An 18,347-nucleotide genomic window follows, 5' to 3' on the forward strand; every position below is an offset into this window, starting at 1 on the left:
TTGTCATTGCCTGTTGACTTTTACCTTTACTGTATCCTGTCAGTCATTAGTTGCCTCATCATCCTGTGGTTTTTGAGCTGTTGTAATTGTCCACACACGTACAACATTCCTTCAGCAGAGCTGACTGGACACTCCCAGAACACTTGGAGTATAAAAAGAGAAATCAGCTGCGATTAGTTCCATCACCAGAGCAGTCCTTCAGAGGAACTTCTCGGTGTCATTAACAGAGGTAAGAGGCATATTTTTGAGAGGATTTCAGTTAGTCAGTGGACTGCAGTTGTTGTATTTGCTGTATTTTAAATGGTCATCAGATGACATCAGACCTAACAGATGCTAATGAGGTTAATTGATGTAATTCTCTCGTCATCAGGACTCTTTTCCACTTCAAAGACTGAAAATGGTGGATTACAAAGTGATCGTCTCCACTGCCGACCTTGCCACTGCCGCCACTTTCAACAATGTCTTCATTAAGCTTGTGGGTACAGATGGGGAGAGCCCACACAAATGGTTGATAAGCCTGAAAGGGGCTTCATCCTTCTTCAAAGGAGCTGTAAGTCCAGTGACTCCGTCTCCTGATGTCGTGATTTTAATCTATTGCATGCTTCCTTTGCTTTGCCTATGTGAGACAATAGGCATGTTAAATACTGATTTAAAGGAAATTATGTTTAGCCAAAGCAAAATATTCAGAAACACTTGTATTATAATTTTTTTTCTAATCTGCGTGCTGATTATACACATCTGCTCTTGAAATGCATTTCAAAGCAATTGGTTGTTTATCTAGGTGTCGAGTTTTACCGTGTCCTGCCCCAACTCCCTGGGACAGTTGGTGTTGATAGAGATAGACAAACAGCCCCTCCCGCTGTTCCCGATGGACTCTTGGTTTCCTGCCAAAGTGGAGGTGAAATCCCCCGAGGGACACACCTACCACTTCCCCGTCTACCGCTGGATCACTGACAGCAAGGTGCACCGTTTCAGAGAGGCAACAGGTTTGTGGAAGTTTTGTTGTCTGGCATGCTGTGAATGACTAACCACAGGCAAATTCTGCAGAATACACCACCTGGAGGCTGGAGCAAACTCCCAACATACTGCAGTTGTCAACCATTTTAAATGTTGCTGCTGTTCTTCATTTTCTTTCAAGCTCTGACAGTCCTTCAAGACAAGCATCATCTTGGCCGGTACAGTCGCCAGCAGGAGCTTAAGGAGCGAGAGGAAGACTACCGGTGAGAGATCAGAACGTACTCATTTAAGCAAATCTTTACCACCTTGGGTGAATACTCCGATCAGCCACAACATTGAAACCACAGGAGACAGGAGAAATAAATAACACTGATCATGGCCTCCCCTCAAACCATATCACCCAAAGGCCCCCACTAACAATATCCAGCTGCCAGACACCTCAGGACACCTGATGAGTCGGAACTGTTTTGGAGGCACAAGGGAGACCTGCAAAATATGATAATAAAATAACCAACCTAGGACATAGGGCAGCCAGAATCACTAGAATAAGTTGCACAATTCAAGTGTTTTTCTCTGTTTTTCCCAGCTGGGATGTTTATGTAGAGGGAATACCCCACTGCATAAAAGCAGAAAACCCTCTTTCGCTGCCTTGTGAGGTCCGCTTCTCCTTCACCAAGACTACGGAGTTTCTCTTCACGGCATCCACAGGGTGAATTCCTCAGATTCTCTCTGATATCTGTTTACCAAAGCTAAACGATTTAAAGCATCATAATAAAATGACTGTTTTGATTTTCTAGACTGACAGAGCTGAAACTGAAGGGACTGTCTGGTTCTAAGGAGAAGTGGACTGATATTGAAGATATTGAGCGAGTCTTTTGCTGCAAACGAACTGAGATATCAGGTACTGCACTGACCCGGTATGTTTATGAAATAGCTGATATATAAGTGCGAACTATACAGTGACAGTCGGGTCCACTTTTTCTGCGCCTGTACGTACAGGGATCTCTGTACACCACAGGAAATATGAAGTATTACAATACTTATGATTGTTTAATGTATTGTCTGCAGTCTGTAGATGTTGACAAATCAAATCCCCCAGCTCCCAGAGCACAAACCACACAACAACAAAAATATTCTAGACCACACAACAACGGTAAACTATCACTTCTGCTCAAACAAAGACTCTCACACACTCTACCACAACAAAAGAGACTTTTAATATGGCAAATATGTGTTACTACTATACAGCTTTTAATTAATACAGTCAGTCAGCCAGAGCCACACAAAGGGTGCAAAGGAAATTATAAACTCCATGTTAAAGCCAAAATGTATCCACGCAAACTAATCCTCTAACGCCTCAGTGCCCATGATCGGTGTTAGCTAGATTAGATAATAGATAATATATGACATTTTATGATAAGAGCAAAATGTCTTGCTATGCACAACTAGCTAGCTATTTATCTAACTCTGAAAAAAACAAACAATGGCATGCTACATTTATGATGTGATCCAATTATTTCCAGATTTCCTGCAAGTCAAGTGTCTTGCAAAATTATGACCTATCACAAAACAGTTTGCAAGCGTGTAGTGTTAAGGGCATGTCCTGATTGCTTTGTCTCAGTTACTCTATGAACACAAACTGAATCCAGGTTAAATTAAACACTGTAGCATAATGTACCATATCAGTCCCTGAATAGGAAAGAAATATAGGTTTGGAAGCTCCCCGACAATACATTAACTCACCACTCACCTCCATCATTTCTGTAACATCTGCAACTGGTGAATGATGAGGTAATGAATACCACAAGAAGGGGCTCTATCAAAACATGGAGCTTTTCCAGTTTTAGAAGACGGATGACAAGACCCAAACCACTGTATCTGTAACCTATTTATATTCCTGCCTCAGAAATCATGGTAACAACAGTAGCAGGACAGATTTTGTGGTTCAGTGTTTTCAATACAATGAAGTTCTGTTTTGTTCTTTTAATAGACTATGTCCAAGAACATTGGAAAGAGGATGCTTTCTTCGGCTACCAGATGCTCAATGGCGCCAACCCCATATTGATCCAACGCTGTACAGTCCTACCCAAAAACTTTCCTGTCACCGATGAAATGGTCCACCTCAAGGGTCAGTGTTGCTTGAAAGAGGAAATGAAGGTGATTGTCTCATACATCTGGAAAAAAAAATGTGCTGACAGGTTCACATTGCAAGTGTAATATCGAAGCTGTGTGCACATGAGTCAAATCATTTTGTCATTTTTACCGGAACTCCAAACAGAAAGGGAACATATTCCTGTGTGACTACAAGCGTATGGATGGAGTGCAACCAAACACCATCAATGGGAAGAAGCAGTATTTAGAGGCTCCCCTTGTCCTGTTCCACAAAACACCTGATGATAAGATGATGCCAATCGCTATTCAGGTAAGATTCTTTGCAAATGCCTTGGTCACTGTCAATTATTCGTCCTTTAACGTTATGTCACTGTCGGTATCTTTTACCACAGGTGCGTTAGCGCAATCTAAACAGCTCGCTTCTCCAACGGCACCCATTTTGCTATTAAGTTCAAGTTCCTCAGATCATGTCCATCGCCACATAAAGCCCACCTAAATGATTTGGTTGGCCTTGCAGATCTTTGCTGGACCATAATCAGTTCAAAGTGGAGGGATTCCAGTGGGAACCAAACTTTCCTATACAAAAAATTTATGAAAAGGAAGCTGAAATGACAGTGAATCTAGATGGCAAATATAAATATTTTTTATTTTGTTAAGTAAAATCTTCTGGGAAGGAGAGGAAGTTAATTTCTTTCCTTTCACGCTGTATCAAAGTTTGATGTTCTGAAAGTGTGACAAAGACATAAGTCAAGTCAGTTTTAAACAGTAGGCTGAGACACTCATGGCCCAGGGTAAGTGATTCCTCTTTTAGTATGGTGTGACATATGTACACACAGGTTATACACAAACGTTATAATTTCGTCATTGAAATGGTCAGTCAGCTGTTTCTCTTTGTCTTTTTCCACACAAGAACTGATTGTTCAAAACTCTGAGCTGATTTAACTTGATTTTGTCCTCTGACCTCAGTTACCCATACAGAGGACCAAACCTTGCAGACGCTCAACCTTCTTATTACTGATCCGCACTGATAATGGACTGAACGTATGAAACAAACCACACTCTCATTCCTTCTCCTGTAGCTGAAGCAGACTCCAGGACCTGACAACCCCATCTTCCTTCCTACTGACTCTGAGTACGACTGGTTGATGGCAAAGATTTTCGTGAGGAGTTCAGATTTCAACGAGCACCAACTCAACACTCACCTGCTGCGAACTCACCTGCTGGCTGAGGTTTTTGCAGTGTCACTGCTGCGCAACATTCCCATGGTGCATCCTCTGTACAAGGTAACTGAGGCTGATGAACCAATGGTCATGTATTTCACACGGCTAAATCCTGCAGAAGCGTCAATATTTCAGACTATGATTTCAGTTCCCCGTCCATCCAACAGCACTTGGTTGTGGAGCAATGTAACAAACATGTACAGCACATGTAGACAAAATAAAATAACAACTCATTGTGTACTAAAAGATTTTCCTCTTTACCTCAGCTTCTCGTGCCTCACACTCGGTACACTCTCCAGATCAACTACTTCGCTCGACTTTTTCTAATATCCAGCAAAGGAGTTTTCACTCAGGTATGAAAAGACAGTTACCCAAACAATGTTTTCTTGTTCAGAGTAATGTGTAGTGTTTGTCTCTAACCATGGTTTGACTGTTCCACAGTTTGCATCTTCTGGGGGTGAGGCAATGATCACCATCTTGAAGCGATCACTGTCCTCCATGACCTACAGCTCCCTCTGTATACCAGATGACATAGCTGAGCGTGGACTGGAAGCTGTGCCAAACTTCCACTATAGAGATGATGGGCTGAAGCTTTGGGATATCATCCACAGGTACTACACACAGTTTCCATTTTGCTTTGGTTTTACTAACTACTATGATTATAATGCAAATTCTTGGACGTCTTAATTACTTTTCCATGCTGTACTCACAGGACTTGAAAATACTTGTTTCAGGTACTCAGTTACACAACATATCTTTTGTTTTTAAACTGTCACTGTGCAAAGCAGTATTGCATGAAATAGATGAATAAGACAGGCTAGTTCATTTAAAAAAAAAAAAAAATTTAAAGCTCACTGGGTCCCTCAGGCCCTCACTCGTGTGGTATGAACACCATTTCACTCAAGGTTCACTTGGGGTGCTCCCACTTCTATGTGGTTAAGGTACTGACCAATGTGAACCCCAGAGTCCCTGGTTTGAGTGCATCCTCCCACTCTGACTGTATAATAAAATATAAAGAAATATATATATATTTTTTAAATAAATATGTTGGAATAATAATGCTTTACACATAATCGCTCACTTAAGTAATCCTGGGGTCTACAGTATCTGCAGCAAGTGTTTTAAAGAATGTGTCCCTATCTCTCAAGGTTTGTGCAGGGAGTGCTCGGCTGCTACTACAAGACTGACAGTGATGTCCAGCAAGACTCTGAACTACAGACGTGGGTTAAAGACATTTTTGTACACGGATTCCTTTCCCAAGAAGGCGGAGGTGGGCATTAAAGAAAATCTCAAACTGTGTGATAATGAGGAAGTTGCCAGATGTAGTTGTGGCATTTGCTGAAGGCTCTTAACATTGTTGTGCTGTCTGGTTTGACACCGGGGCTAGCGGCCTTCTTGTCTCTGGTGGTCCCCATTTTTAAGAACGGGAACAGGCGGGTGTGTGCCAGTTCCAGGTGTATCACTCTCCTAAGCCTTCCCGGTGAATGTTATGCCAGGGTAGGTTAAGACCAACTGTCAAGCCTTAGCTCCAGGGGGAAACAATGTGGGCTTGGTAGCGTGGAAGTATGTTTTCAAAGGAGATATTGTTTGTGATGTTCATTGACCAGATTTCATGAAACAGAAGGCCGCATCTCTGTTGTCTTTCTGGCACCATCACAGGATGGCCACGGTGCTCAGCTGAATGGAGCACTGTGGCCATGAAGTGTGATACAGCAAGAATAAAGATAATACTCCTCATTCATACTTTCATACTAATGAAAGGGGAGAGAGTTTATAGAGGTGGAGGAGTTTAAGTAGTCTCAGTGTCTCGTCACGAGTGATGGAGAAAGTGACCTTGAGTTTGACTGTTGATGCAGCGTGTGCCATGTCTCTTAGTGGTGATGATAGAGTGAAGATAAAAGAAAAAACTGTTGATGTGTGTATGCACCCAGTAAGAACGTACCTACGGTATGTTCATGGGCATTTATCAAGTATCTACATAAGTGCTTACACATATATGTCTGCACCCTATATGTACATGTAGGCCTATAGATGCAATATGTTACCCAGTACACAAGTGTGTATGTACCAAGACTATATGCACTGAGTGTTTATGCATGAATGTACATGCATATGCGAACAGAACAAATAGCAGAGATTAGGCTTATTCACCTTGCTCAGAGTAGACCCACGTAATCCGGTTTATTCTTTCTAACCAACAGGAATTCCACAGCGCTTGACCACTGTGGTGGAGCTGGTCAAGTTCGTTACCATGGTGATCTTCACCGGCTCAGTGCAGCACTCAGCCGTCAACTCTGGACAGGTGAACCCTTGTAATTTATTGAGATAATAAATATAACAGCATATACTTACCAAATGACTGACAATAACAATTGGTCATATTCTTAATCACCTTCGCCAATGAGCAGCAACCTCTGAGTACAACGTATTCTGGTGGGATTTTTATTAGTTGTTTTTCTGCCATTTATATATAAACCAAGAACAGATTACTACAGATGAAATGTTGACATGAGGACGGTACTAGTTGGAGGAGCACCAAGTTTATTACAGTTTATCCTGCGTAAGACAATCCAGAGTTGTGCAGACATTTCTTTCATAACCACAAACGTGTAACTCTCACGGTGGTGCAAGAGGTAAGGTCAGGGCAAGAAACTCATCAGCTGAATTTACTCTGTTTGTTGAAACATTTCAGTGTGGACCAAGTAAAATTACTGACTGACTGGTAAACTGATGTTTGTATCCCTTGAGCCAAATCACTAATGATACTTAAATCATGCTACTTTAAAGATGGTCGCTGCTTTTTGGAGATATAAAAGCATAATAAAAAATAATAACAGTCAAGGTGCCACTGCATATGCTTCAAAACTTTAAACTCAGTTATTCATTGCCTTTTTATTAAATGCAGTATGATTACGGTGGCTGGATGCCCAACACTCCCATCTCCCTCCAACTTCCTCCACCAACCAAAAAGGGGACATCAACTAAGGCCACGATGCTGGGGACACTCCCTGATGTCAACATAACAGTTCAGGGCATGTCCACCATGTGGCTGCTCAGCAAGCAGTCCAGTGACTTCGTAAGTGGCCACAACTTCATGTTATCATTGTTTCCATAACGTGTAATTTTTAGCTGAAGGATTAAAACTAAATGTTTGGTTGGTCTCATCAGGTCCCTCTTGGCCGTTACCCGGAGGAGCACTTCTGTGAGGAGATTCCCAAAAAGATGATAAAGAAGTTCCAGGGAGAACTTGAAGTGTTGAGTACAGCCATCAAAGTCAGGAACAAGAGTTTGGATGTGCCTTACACATACATGGATCCAGACCTGGTGGAAAATAGTGTGGCCATTTAATTCCTGGGAGTTTCTCATCCTTTGGGCAAATTCAGCTTCACATAAACAAAAAGAACCGGGGCATAAACTGTATATGCCAATAAAAAAGAGCCTAATGGTTTTTGATCCTTGTACACAGCCTTACTGATTTGTAAAATTGATTGTTAAAGAGGTCAGTCACACAACAGAAGATTTAACAAAGGTTGACGCTGAGACCAAATACTGCATTATGTCCAAATGACCTTAATAAAGATCTGATGGATTGTGATAACATACAGTGTAACTACCACATTCATTAGATTTATGATGAAAATAAAACATTAAACATTTGAGTCGCTGTTTTATGCTTTTATGTCTTAACATTGGTGACTAGTCTACAGCCATTGTTGAATGAGCTTGTATATCATTAATCCTGACAATTTAATCAATAGATACTGCTGGTTCTGGTCCGCGATGGCCGACCAGGTCATTTTTGCGCTTGACTGCACTTGTACATAATGCAGTGCTTTACATTAGAGCACTGTAAATTAGCAACATATTGCACTATACAGTTCTTCTTTTAAGTCGTGACCATCATTGAAGCAGATGGAAAGAACTTCAAACGTGAACCACAAGTATTTGTAGTATCCCTGGATTTCACTGGACGTCTGGAAAGTCCTCTCTGGAGGAAACGGCAAGCACAAGTACAAAAAAAATGTACTTGACAGTGGATTACAGTCGTTAACAAAACATATGATGATATGATAGGAGAGGTAAAGCAGAAGCAGAAACACAACAGTCTGTAGTCTGGCTATATAGACAGGATATCAGTTCACAAGTACAATTTGTGCATAAAAAAAAGGCATTTTTAGGGGTCACTATTGTCAAACATTAGAAATGCCCATAGAGATGCAAAGTCCAACCCATTCCAGTTGTTTACTTTCTAAAAAAGTGCACTGTAGTGCAAAATAAAAATAAATCATAAGAAAAATGTCGTAAATTAAATAAAATAGTATAAGCAAAAAAAAAATAAAAAATACAAAATTTGCATAAAGAAATTTACAAAAATTAGAGACAGAAGTAAATATATAATATATACATAGGATAAATAGGGTGCAATAATGTGCTTTAACTTTAATGGCATGGAGTTATCTGTTACAGAAAGGTGAGTTGTTGTCCAGCTGGATTGAGGAGGGTATGAATGAAGTCCTGCAGCGTTTACTGTGGGAGCAGAGCTGGATCAATCTGTTGGAGAATGAGCTCCTATCCTCCTATCAGATAGCTCCTATCTATCACTTGCCCCCAGACGTCATCTGATGAATAAGTGGAGATTGTGCTACATTAAACGGTGCCTTTCAGTCATGATGCCAGTGCTGGTTAATTTCACTAAAATTAATTAGTTGAATTGATGAGTGAATTAATGAACTAGTTAGCTAGCCAGCGTAGCATCTACACTTATCAGCTGACTGTGTGTTTACTTCAGTTCATGGACACAGGCAAGAAAAGACATTTACTACTCAGCTCTGGCAAGAGAAGCAAGAGAGGAGAGGCAGGAAACGCTGAGGAGAGAGTAAGAGAGTAAGAGAAAAAGAAAGAGAGGATTTAACACCTTCAGCATTCATTTTTAACATTTTGCGATCCCTTTGGTCTCTTGGTTTTTCCAGACAGTGAGGATCATTGTCTGCTAGATTGAATCTGATCCTCATGAGTTACTGCTTGATAGATAATTCATGCTACTCCACACTGGCATGGTTTAAAGCTATTGTTATCCATTTTTTCCTCTCTAAATGTCTTGAAATGCACACGTATAGGTTATGGAAAGCAACATTTTTGTATGTGTGTATGTGTGTGTGTGTGTGTGTGTGTGTGTGTGTGTGTGTGTGTGTGTGTGCGTGTGTATTGAATGCCACAAACTGTATAAACCCATGATTAGTCTCTTGCCACTTAGTACCACGTATACTGTATTTTGGAAGGGGAAGAACTTTTGGTCTGTATAGCTGCCAGTAGATCCTCATTGGACACTGATTGTTCACATTCACAGTTCTAAGTTCATTTCAGTGAACTACTTTGCGAAACATTTCAGATTTCTGAGACTAAAGTCTGAATTGTTTTAGTTACTCTGAAAGTTTGAAGCATTTTGATTGTCTTTATTCTATTGATCTAGTAAAAACTACACAATTCATCAATCCATCTGAACTGATCTTTAAATGAATCAAAATACACTATAATTAATCATGCATGATGATATTTAGCTTATTACAGCCCATGGTACGATTAATAATCAAATGGTAGGAGCTGATTAGCTTCATTGATATTATTCGCAGCACTGATGCCTCACAGCAAGAAGGTCACCGGTTCGAATCCATGGGCCGGCTGGCCTTTCCGTGTGGAGTTTGCATGTTCTCCCTGTGTCTGCGTGGGTTCTCTCCGGGTTCTCCGGCTTCCTCCCACCATCCAAAGACATGCTCATTAGGTGAATTGGTGATTCTAAATTGGCCGTAGGTGTGCGTGTGAGTGTGACTGGTTGTCTGTCTCTGTGTTAGCCCTGCGATGGACTGGCGACCTGTCCAGGGTGTACCCCTGCCTCTCGCCCGATGACAGCTGGGATAGGCTCCAGCAGACCCCTGCGACCCTTAACAGGAGTAACCGGGTATAGAAAATGAATGAATGAATGAATGATATATACGTGCAGCTTAAAGCCAGAATAGATACCAGATTTACACTTCACTAGTCCACGCTGCAAAGGAGCTGACGGGGGCCTGAAATGGAAAACGGTATCTGCGATTTGTAACTGTGTGTGCTTTACATCTGAACACATGCAGAGAGCAGCGTCTTTGTCTGTTTACAGGAGTCTACAGTTTGTTTTGTGTGTGTGTGTGTGTGTGTGTGTCCTTCCCTACCTCCCCTGGAGAAAGCCGGGGCTGAGTTGACAGTATAACAAAGAGCGTTCCCCTCTGTTCCCAGAAGACTTGTGGTCTCCCTGCAAGGTTAAAGTGAAGTCAAAGGAGACAACCTTCCCATTTACCATTCCATCTTTGACGGTGAAGTGCGCCTGTTCAGGAACAGGTTTGCGTTACTGCAATATTCTTTACTCAGATCTAAGAACCCTTGATGTCAGTTACTGTCTTAGGAAGAACAAGATGAAGTTGAGAAATGATAGAATAAAGCAGTATGCATTAAATTCAGTTGCAACGAGTTTTATTTATATGGCGTCAATAACAAGACAAATTGTCCCAAGACGCTTTAAAGAACCCAGCCTGAAAACCCCCCCAGAGCGAGCGCTAAGACGAGATAAGCTCCCTTTTAACAGGAATAAACCTTGAGCAGAACCCAGCTCATGTGGAGGATTCATCTGCTTAATGGAGAGAGGGAGGAGAGAAGGAGGAGAAGAGAGCAACAGGAGGATCAAGATGACGCATCTGACGTCTGACTAAATCACACGTGTAGAATCTAACCATGATACGAGTAGGAGTACAAGACACAGCTGATGCATGTTCCATTAAATATTGAACCGGCGTCCGTTATATTAATTGCAGAAATTCTGAATGGGTGTAATAATGTAAGAGGTGTCATAAGTAGGTTGGATAATTATGCATTCAGGTAGGAGTGGATAGATGGAGATGGATGGGGAGAGGGAGGCACACAGCTAATAACATGCTATACAGTAGCAACACAAGAATGAAGATGGAGAAGATAGGAGAAAAGGGGTGCTCAGTGCATCATGGGAAGTCCCCCCATCCTTTTTTTCCAAGCACCTTATTTATTTATTATTTCTATTTTAATTTATTATATTTATTACCCACACTACCTCTGCAATAACATGGAAATAGATAATCCCTGTAATTCCTGTTTACATTTGTGCTTTATTCACTTTACTCTTACAGTTATGTTTACATCCTCCATGGACTGTTTGGATAGTTAATGCATTTCTTGTTTTTTCTTTCTGGCACATACTTTGTATTGTTCTATTTTTAGTTTTTTGTTCCTTAAAAGTGTCTTGTATTTACGAGTCATGCTGCCCACTTGTGCCTTAAATGATCAGACACTGATCAGAGACTTTGTAGAGTGGTCCCAGGCAAACCACCTACTCCTGAATTTGGACAAGACCAAGGAGCCCATCACCATCCAGGGCCTGGATGTGGAAGTAGTGGACCACATGAGTCCATGTGGAAGTCCACATGAACAGCAGACTGGAATGGAGGGACAACAGCGATGATGTGTAGCAGGAAGCTCGGGTCTTTCAATGTATACAGCAAGTTGCTGGAGATTTTCTACCAGACTGTTGTTGCAAGTGCCCTGCACTTTGCTGTGGTTTGTTTTATTTTATTTAATCTTTCTTTTATCTGTGGTTCTTAAGAGTATTTTTTATGTGCAACTAAGCTGCTGTGACCAAGCAGTTTCCCTTGTGGATCAATAAAGTTTATCTAAATCTAAATTGGACACATAAAGCTTTCTGAATCTGAATGTACATGCATACACTGTATATCATGCTCTTTAAAGGACATGATATTGTTTACATTGTTGACACATACACACAATTTACTTTTACTTTTAAATAAAAAAAAAAAATCAAATTTTGTAATTTCAGTAGAAAGCAGATTTACTGGAATTTAACTGTGTGTGTTTACCAGATGAAGAGCTTTAGATTTACGTCCTCATTTCAAATGTTTTTTTTTTTTTTCTTTATAGCACCATCATGTGGACTTCTTCAGTAATATTCAGTCAGACACTATTAAGTCACGTCCCAGGTACTTACCAATTTTTTCTTTCCTCTTGTACACCGCATTGATATTTGCGAAGTAAAATGCCGCAGCCCTGTCAATCACTTTTTATGGTGTTTAGTGAGTTTTACGCTGCTGCATATGTTTGGATTTGACTATTACTCAGAGGATGTGCTCGGGCCCACGCACAGACACTTATCATAAATGGTCTGCTGGTTTAAGGATAAAAGCTGAATGAGCCATCAACGTTTAAGCGACAGACTAATCTTTAGTCTGAGTCACAGCTGTCGAGCGTGACAACTGCTCAGCCTTGATTGATAGTTGCAAAAGCAGATGCTTTGTGTCAGGGGGTTTGTGCAGCGCGTTAATAAACACCTCACCTATTCCAGAATTTTAATCCCGGACATATTAACAAAACACTTTATATATTCTCCATAATTAACTTTATTGGGCCCAAGGCTTGAGCTGCTGAGACAGCCAGCCAGGCATGAGGTCAGCGAGACTGTGGGATACAGCCTTTTGAATTTTTTAAATCCTTCCTGCCAAACTTTCCAGACAGCTTTAAAATGTATTCCTGGATGAATACTGAGAAGTTTTACAAAAGATTGTCTACTAACAGCAGCTCAACAGCAGCAGCTCACCATCTTCCTCACATAATAATTTGTTATTCTTCTTTGGTTTCCCTTTTTTTTTTTTTTTTTTTTTTGCAGCTGGTTCCTAGAATAACATAACCCCAACCAATTTATGTAACTGGGATAGCAAATGGTGAAGAGGTGGTGATGTGCCTTAATTTGTAGCCTGATTTGTTTCACATTTTATTTCCTAAAAGCATGGCTAAAATAGATTTTTCGACGTGGTGTTATCCAAAATGTTTTGTGTGAAAACAATTGACCCTCATGTGTTTTTAGATTTAATCGTGTTCAAGAGATGTAGTCTATTTAACCAGATAATATCTTGTTAGCAAATGGATTCTGTTGTGCCGTTCTAAATTGTACAGTGTCAGTAAGAAGTGAATTGAGCCACGTCGCCTGCTTTCACCTTTCACGGACGGAAACAGTGTAAATGGAAAGTAATAAACAACACAAGAGACAACAAAAACAGCGGTTTATTTTTAAAGGAGCATGAATATTACTGCGTGCCCCCGAACCCAGTGAGACTAGTGTTTGTGGGATTGTTTACAAAGCTTCCTGCGAGTTGGTTCTCATGTTACTTCAATATGTTGTGCTGCCGAAGCAGGGAGCATCTCCGAGCAGAAAAGGCCAAGTCAAACTTTATTGCCATTTTCATTTGCTATGTGACATGAGTGCACCCGAAGGATGTCAGAGTAATAAAATAACTTGTAAAGAAAATATACCCAAAGGCCTCCGAACAGGCTGTGTAGCTCACCATGCCTAAGTAACAAGGAGTTATACACCATTCTGGCATAACATTATGACCACCTTCCTAATATTGTGTAGGTCTCCCTTGTGTCTCCAAAACAGTTGTGACTCATCAGAGAATGGACATGGGCCTTATGATGGTGTCCTGTGGTGTCTGGCACCAGAATGTTGTTAGTGGTGGCCTTTGGGTCCTATGGGTTGAGAGGAGGGGCCTCTGTGGATCATCCCACAGATGCTTGATCAGTTTGGGATCTAGTGAATTTGGAGGCCAGGTCAACACCTTGTGCTGTTTTTCATGTTTTTTTGAGTTTGATCCTAAACTGTTTTTGTGTGTGTGTCTGTGTCAGGCTGCATCCTGCTGGGGATGGCTGCTGTCATCAAGGAGTGTCATTGCTATGGGGTGGGGGCGCCTAGTCTGGTCTAGGTGGGTGGTACACGTCTAAGTAACATCCACACGAATGCCAGGTTACAAAAGTTTCCCAGCTGTACTTTGAATTGTCAAAAGAACGTTATTTTCTTCCCGGTTTTAATGTTGTGGCTGATCGGTGTACTTCTCTCAAAGGTGAAGAAAGTACTTAACTACCGCTACTTAAAGACCATAAGACAACAACAATGACCGCAGTGTTTAAATTTCAAAACCGCTATAAGGGCTTTACTTGAGGTACTTGCTAGAGAGACTTGACTTGTTTACTTGTTTACCGTCAGACGTCATCTGCTCTCAACCAAAGCCGGCTCAAATGTGATTATTTTCAAAGGCGCTCTGGCACTAATAACCTGGCCCTGTCAACAGATCTACATATTCATATTCAGATATCTGCTGCTCACAGAGATTACGCCGTTGCTACAGTTGCTCCCCTCTTCACCTCAGGCAAACCAATCATTGCCGGTTGACGTTCTGAAAAACGAGTCACTGACTCACAGCGGCTCAGAAAGTCAGGACGGATTTAAGACTGTGTCATACTGTGAAATACGCATTTACCTGGTGCTGATCATCATAACCAGTAGTGTGCTTGGCAGTTGATTGAACGTAACATTAGTTCCACACTGTGGCTTTAACCTGCACCGTACTAGTTGACTTACACCCACATGATATCTGTTACTGTTCAAATCATGATGTGAAAGACACACTAGTATGGTTTGTTAAATGGTAATTTTTTATTCAGGTAAAATATCAATCAGGTTGAACAAAACAGCTGTCATCCTGACCCTAAAGTGAGTTCACCACATTTCCATCAGAACCCCAGATGCAGCTGTAGGCGTCTGTTTTCCGTAATGTAATGTTTTGACAGTAAAGCAACAGTAACAGTATTTTTTAACTGATCCGTTAAAAACAAGTCCTGTTTGTTTGTCCCATTTTTAGAATAGTCAATCCATTTTTTTCTGCTTATTAAAGTCAGGTTTGTGGCATAAACAGGGTGAGAAGACACCCCTCTTCCCATCACAAAGAGAATTTCCATTACTTTGATCAAGCGCTTGGTGGTTCTCTTTCATAATATTTCGTTCGATGTCTCACTATGGGATGCATGCCTCGCTGCAGCCCTCAGAAGCATTAATCTCATTACGCCAATCCTGATTGGCTGGTGAACGTGTCCGTCCGCCATAGGTAGTCCCACCTACCTTAAATAGCTCAGGCGGACGGCAACACGTCATTCAAACACCTCTTCTCACTCGGAGCATATCTCGCGTCCAGGGCTAGCTAGCTAAACTGTCCACAGACTGATCTTTTTTAGCTTCGGTCGCCGGGCGCTTCTGGCCTTGGACGTGTTCTGCCAGTCGGTCACACCAGATCGACCCCAGTGCTTCCTCGCCCTCCACGGCCTGGTCAGCACTGTCCTCGACGCCTCACCACGGCGCTTCGAGTACCGAGTATTAACACACCAGTTAATCCCTCGTCTTCATAAGTTAACACACCAGTTAACTGCACCCGGTTAACACACCAGTTAGCTGAAACACCTAGTTAGCACACCAGCTAACTGCCTCGATTAGCCTTGCTGGCACACCAGCTAGCGAGGAATGGAGGCTAGAATCCCTCACACCAGAGGGCACGGAGACTCCGGGGCCCGTCCCTGTCGCTGTGGGAATAAGATCTCGAAAAATGATCCACACCAGGTCTGCTCGAGCTGCCTAGGGCTGGAACACGCCCGACTGGCTATCGATGTCCCCGGCTCGTGTCAACACTGCGCAGTGTTCACAATTAAGAGTCTCCGCAGACGGCTAGCCCGCCAGGCTAGCTTGTCTGGACACGACCCCTTTCTCCCTCCCGACGGCGCCGCCGCAGAGGACGGAGAGGAGATGGCGGTCGCTGCGGTGGCGACTCCGAAGGCTAGCGCCAGCTGGGGCTCCCAGCTCGACCTAGCCGCGGATCCCCCGCAGGAGGAAGATGTTCTGGAACTGGACTATGGGGACGATGAAGATGCCGCCTCGGAACTCCTCATATCAGAGGATGAAGAAGAGGACGACGTCTTCATCACTCCGGCCCGGGCTGCGCAGCCCGCGGCCTTCGTCGCCTCTCGGGATGGAGAGGAGGGTAGCATACCAGCTTCTCCCCTCCCCAGCTCGGACATGCTCGACGTGTGCAAACGCGCTGCTGCCCGGCTTGGCATCCCCTGGCCCGCTGTCGTAGCTGAGACCACCAGATCCCGCTACGAGGGGAAGAAATTGCCCTTGGCCAAGAGCGCGACGAAGCAACTTCTCCCCGTCTTCCCAGAGCTGCTGGATGAGGTCGCGCGCTCGTGGAGAGACCGCCCTTTCAGCAGCAGGAGCCCGATTCCCGGAGCCTCGTCCCTCGATTGTGAGGCGATGGACAGCCTGGGTCTGCTCCGCATGCCTCCGATGGAGCCACTCGTTGCGGCGCACCTCCACCCCCGCCTGTCAGCGGTGTCCCCTCGGAGCCCCAGCCTGCCGTCCAAGTCGGACCGTTTTCAGTCAGCCCTGACTGAAAAGGCGTACAAGGCGGCTGCGCTTTCGGCCAGAGCGCTCAATGTCCTCTCCCTGCTCACGGCTTATCAGGCTGAGTTGTGCGAGGATTTTGCGCAAACTCAAGACCCAGCAACGTGGGAGGAAATACCGGTCATCACCGACCTGTGTCTCCGTGTCCAACGCTGCGCGGTCCAGGCCACGGGGAGATCGCTGGGGACCATGGTCCTGCAGGAACGAGCGCGATGGCTTAACCTCGCCAACCTGTCGGACAGAGAGAAGGACGACATCCTGGACATGCCCATTGTCCCGGAGGGGATTTTTGGTTCCGCGTTGGCCTCGATGCAACGGCGGTGTGAAGCCAAAAAGAAGGAGGATGAAGCTCTCCAGCTCTGCCTCCCTCGAAAGCCCCCAGCGCCCTCTCCACCTGCGCAGCGTAAAACCTTTGCGCAGGCCGCTTCTCAGGTTTCGCAGTTCAAAATGCCGAAACAGCTGAGACCCCAGCCCGCCCCACCTGCCCCGCCTGGTCGGCCCGGCTGGCCCAAAAAACCCCCGGCCCCGACTGCAGCTTCGCCGGCGCGGCCCGCGCAAGCTGCCAGCAACCAGGCCAGGAAGAAGAAGAGAGCGGCCTGACCACCCCTCTCTCCACCGGTGTTGCAGCTGGAAGTTCCCCGTTCTCCAGCTCCACCTGTTTGGCTTTTGAGCGTGCACCTGGGGGTCCCCCACGCCCCCATCTCCCAGCTGCCACGGACCGTGCCAGAGCAAGCCGGGAGAGATGGACATTTGACGGCGGAGGGTTCAGCGGTTACCCCTCTCTCATGTCCACAAGCACGCACACATACACAAGTTTTCACGCAGAAAATAAAGTGTGTTCCACTGTCGCATCCAGGCCGCGGGCTAAGGGCGCAGTTAATAAAAGCCAAATTTGTCAAAATAAGCAGCGCGGTGGCGACACCCGCTGCCCCCCTACGGCGAGAGGCCGCGGCTCGCCCCGGGGTGGGGGCTGTGAGGTCCCAGCCGCTGCGCTGTCCTCCCGGGCAAAAATGCACGGCGCCGCACAGGGACCGTGTCGTTCCACCACGAGAGGGCGCCACCGCACCACGACGGGCGCCTCTCGTGGTGGAGGGACTGCGATGCGTGTCGCCTCTCTCTCTCAGATGGGAGAGATGGGCCGCACTCGCAGCCCCATCCTGGGTGTTAAAGACGATCTTGAAGGGTTACAGGCTGCAGTTCGCCGCTGTTCCCCCGCGGTTCGCCGGTATAATACAATCCCAGGCTCAGGGAGAGTCAGCTCGTGTTTTACGAGAGGAAATCCTCTCACTGTTAAACAAAGGAGCAATATGTGTCGTCCCTCCCGCACAGTGTCAGAGCGGTTTTTACTCCAGGTATTTTCTGGTCCCCAAACGGGGGGGGAGCGGGATTCGCCCTATCCTGGATTTGCGGGCTCTGAACAAATATCTGAGGAAATACAAGTTCAGGATGCTTACACACGCATCCCTGCTGCGTCTTGTGCGTCAGAACGATTGGTTCACTTCTGTCGATCTGAAAGACGCGTATTTCCACATCCCGATCTATCCTCCCCACAGAAAGTATCTGAGGTTCGCTTTCCAGGGGATCTGCTACGAGTACCGCGTGCTCCCTTTCGGCCTGTCTTTAAGCCCGAGGGTGTTCGTGCGGTGCACGGAAGCAGCAATAGCCCCGCTGAGACGGCGGGGCATCCGCTTGGCCACGTATCT

At 44.3% G+C, this 18,347-nt stretch overlaps 1 protein-coding gene across 1 annotated transcript; it reads left to right on the top strand.

The window, feature by feature from the left end:
• The first annotated feature begins 194 nt into the window (after window positions 1-194).
• LOC311506016 (hydroperoxide isomerase ALOXE3-like) lies at window positions 195-7,801 on the top strand. Its single transcript, XM_084569881.1, has 14 exons — window positions 195-550; window positions 782-986; window positions 1,139-1,220; window positions 1,544-1,666; window positions 1,755-1,858; window positions 2,948-3,114; window positions 3,236-3,379; window positions 4,149-4,352; window positions 4,556-4,642; window positions 4,731-4,900; window positions 5,438-5,559; window positions 6,491-6,591; window positions 7,195-7,365; window positions 7,458-7,801. Exons 1-14 carry the CDS (start codon window positions 398-400, stop codon window positions 7,635-7,637), a joined length of 2,013 nt encoding a protein of 670 aa, XP_084426007.1. The 5' UTR covers window positions 195-397; the 3' UTR covers window positions 7,638-7,801.
• The last annotated feature ends 10,546 nt before the right edge of the window (window positions 7,802-18,347 follow it).

This window comes from Chelon labrosus (assembly GCF_963514085.1).
Source record: "Chelon labrosus genome assembly, chromosome: 2".
In the NCBI taxonomy this organism is placed as follows: domain Eukaryota; kingdom Metazoa; phylum Chordata; class Actinopteri; order Mugiliformes; family Mugilidae; genus Chelon; species Chelon labrosus.

Excerpts from the sequence above, each read along its gene's own strand:
- LOC311506016 (XM_084569881.1), top strand. The coding sequence starts at position 398 with ATGGTGGATTACAAAGTGATCGTCTCCACTGCCGACCTTGCCACTGCC. Across the intron at positions 551-781 it reads CATCCTTCTTCAAAGGAGCT|GTGTCGAGTTTTACCGTGTC; the intron begins GTAAGTCCAGTG and ends TTGTTTATCTAG. Across the intron at positions 3,380-4,148 it reads TGATGCCAATCGCTATTCAG|CTGAAGCAGACTCCAGGACC; the intron begins GTAAGATTCTTT and ends CTTCTCCTGTAG.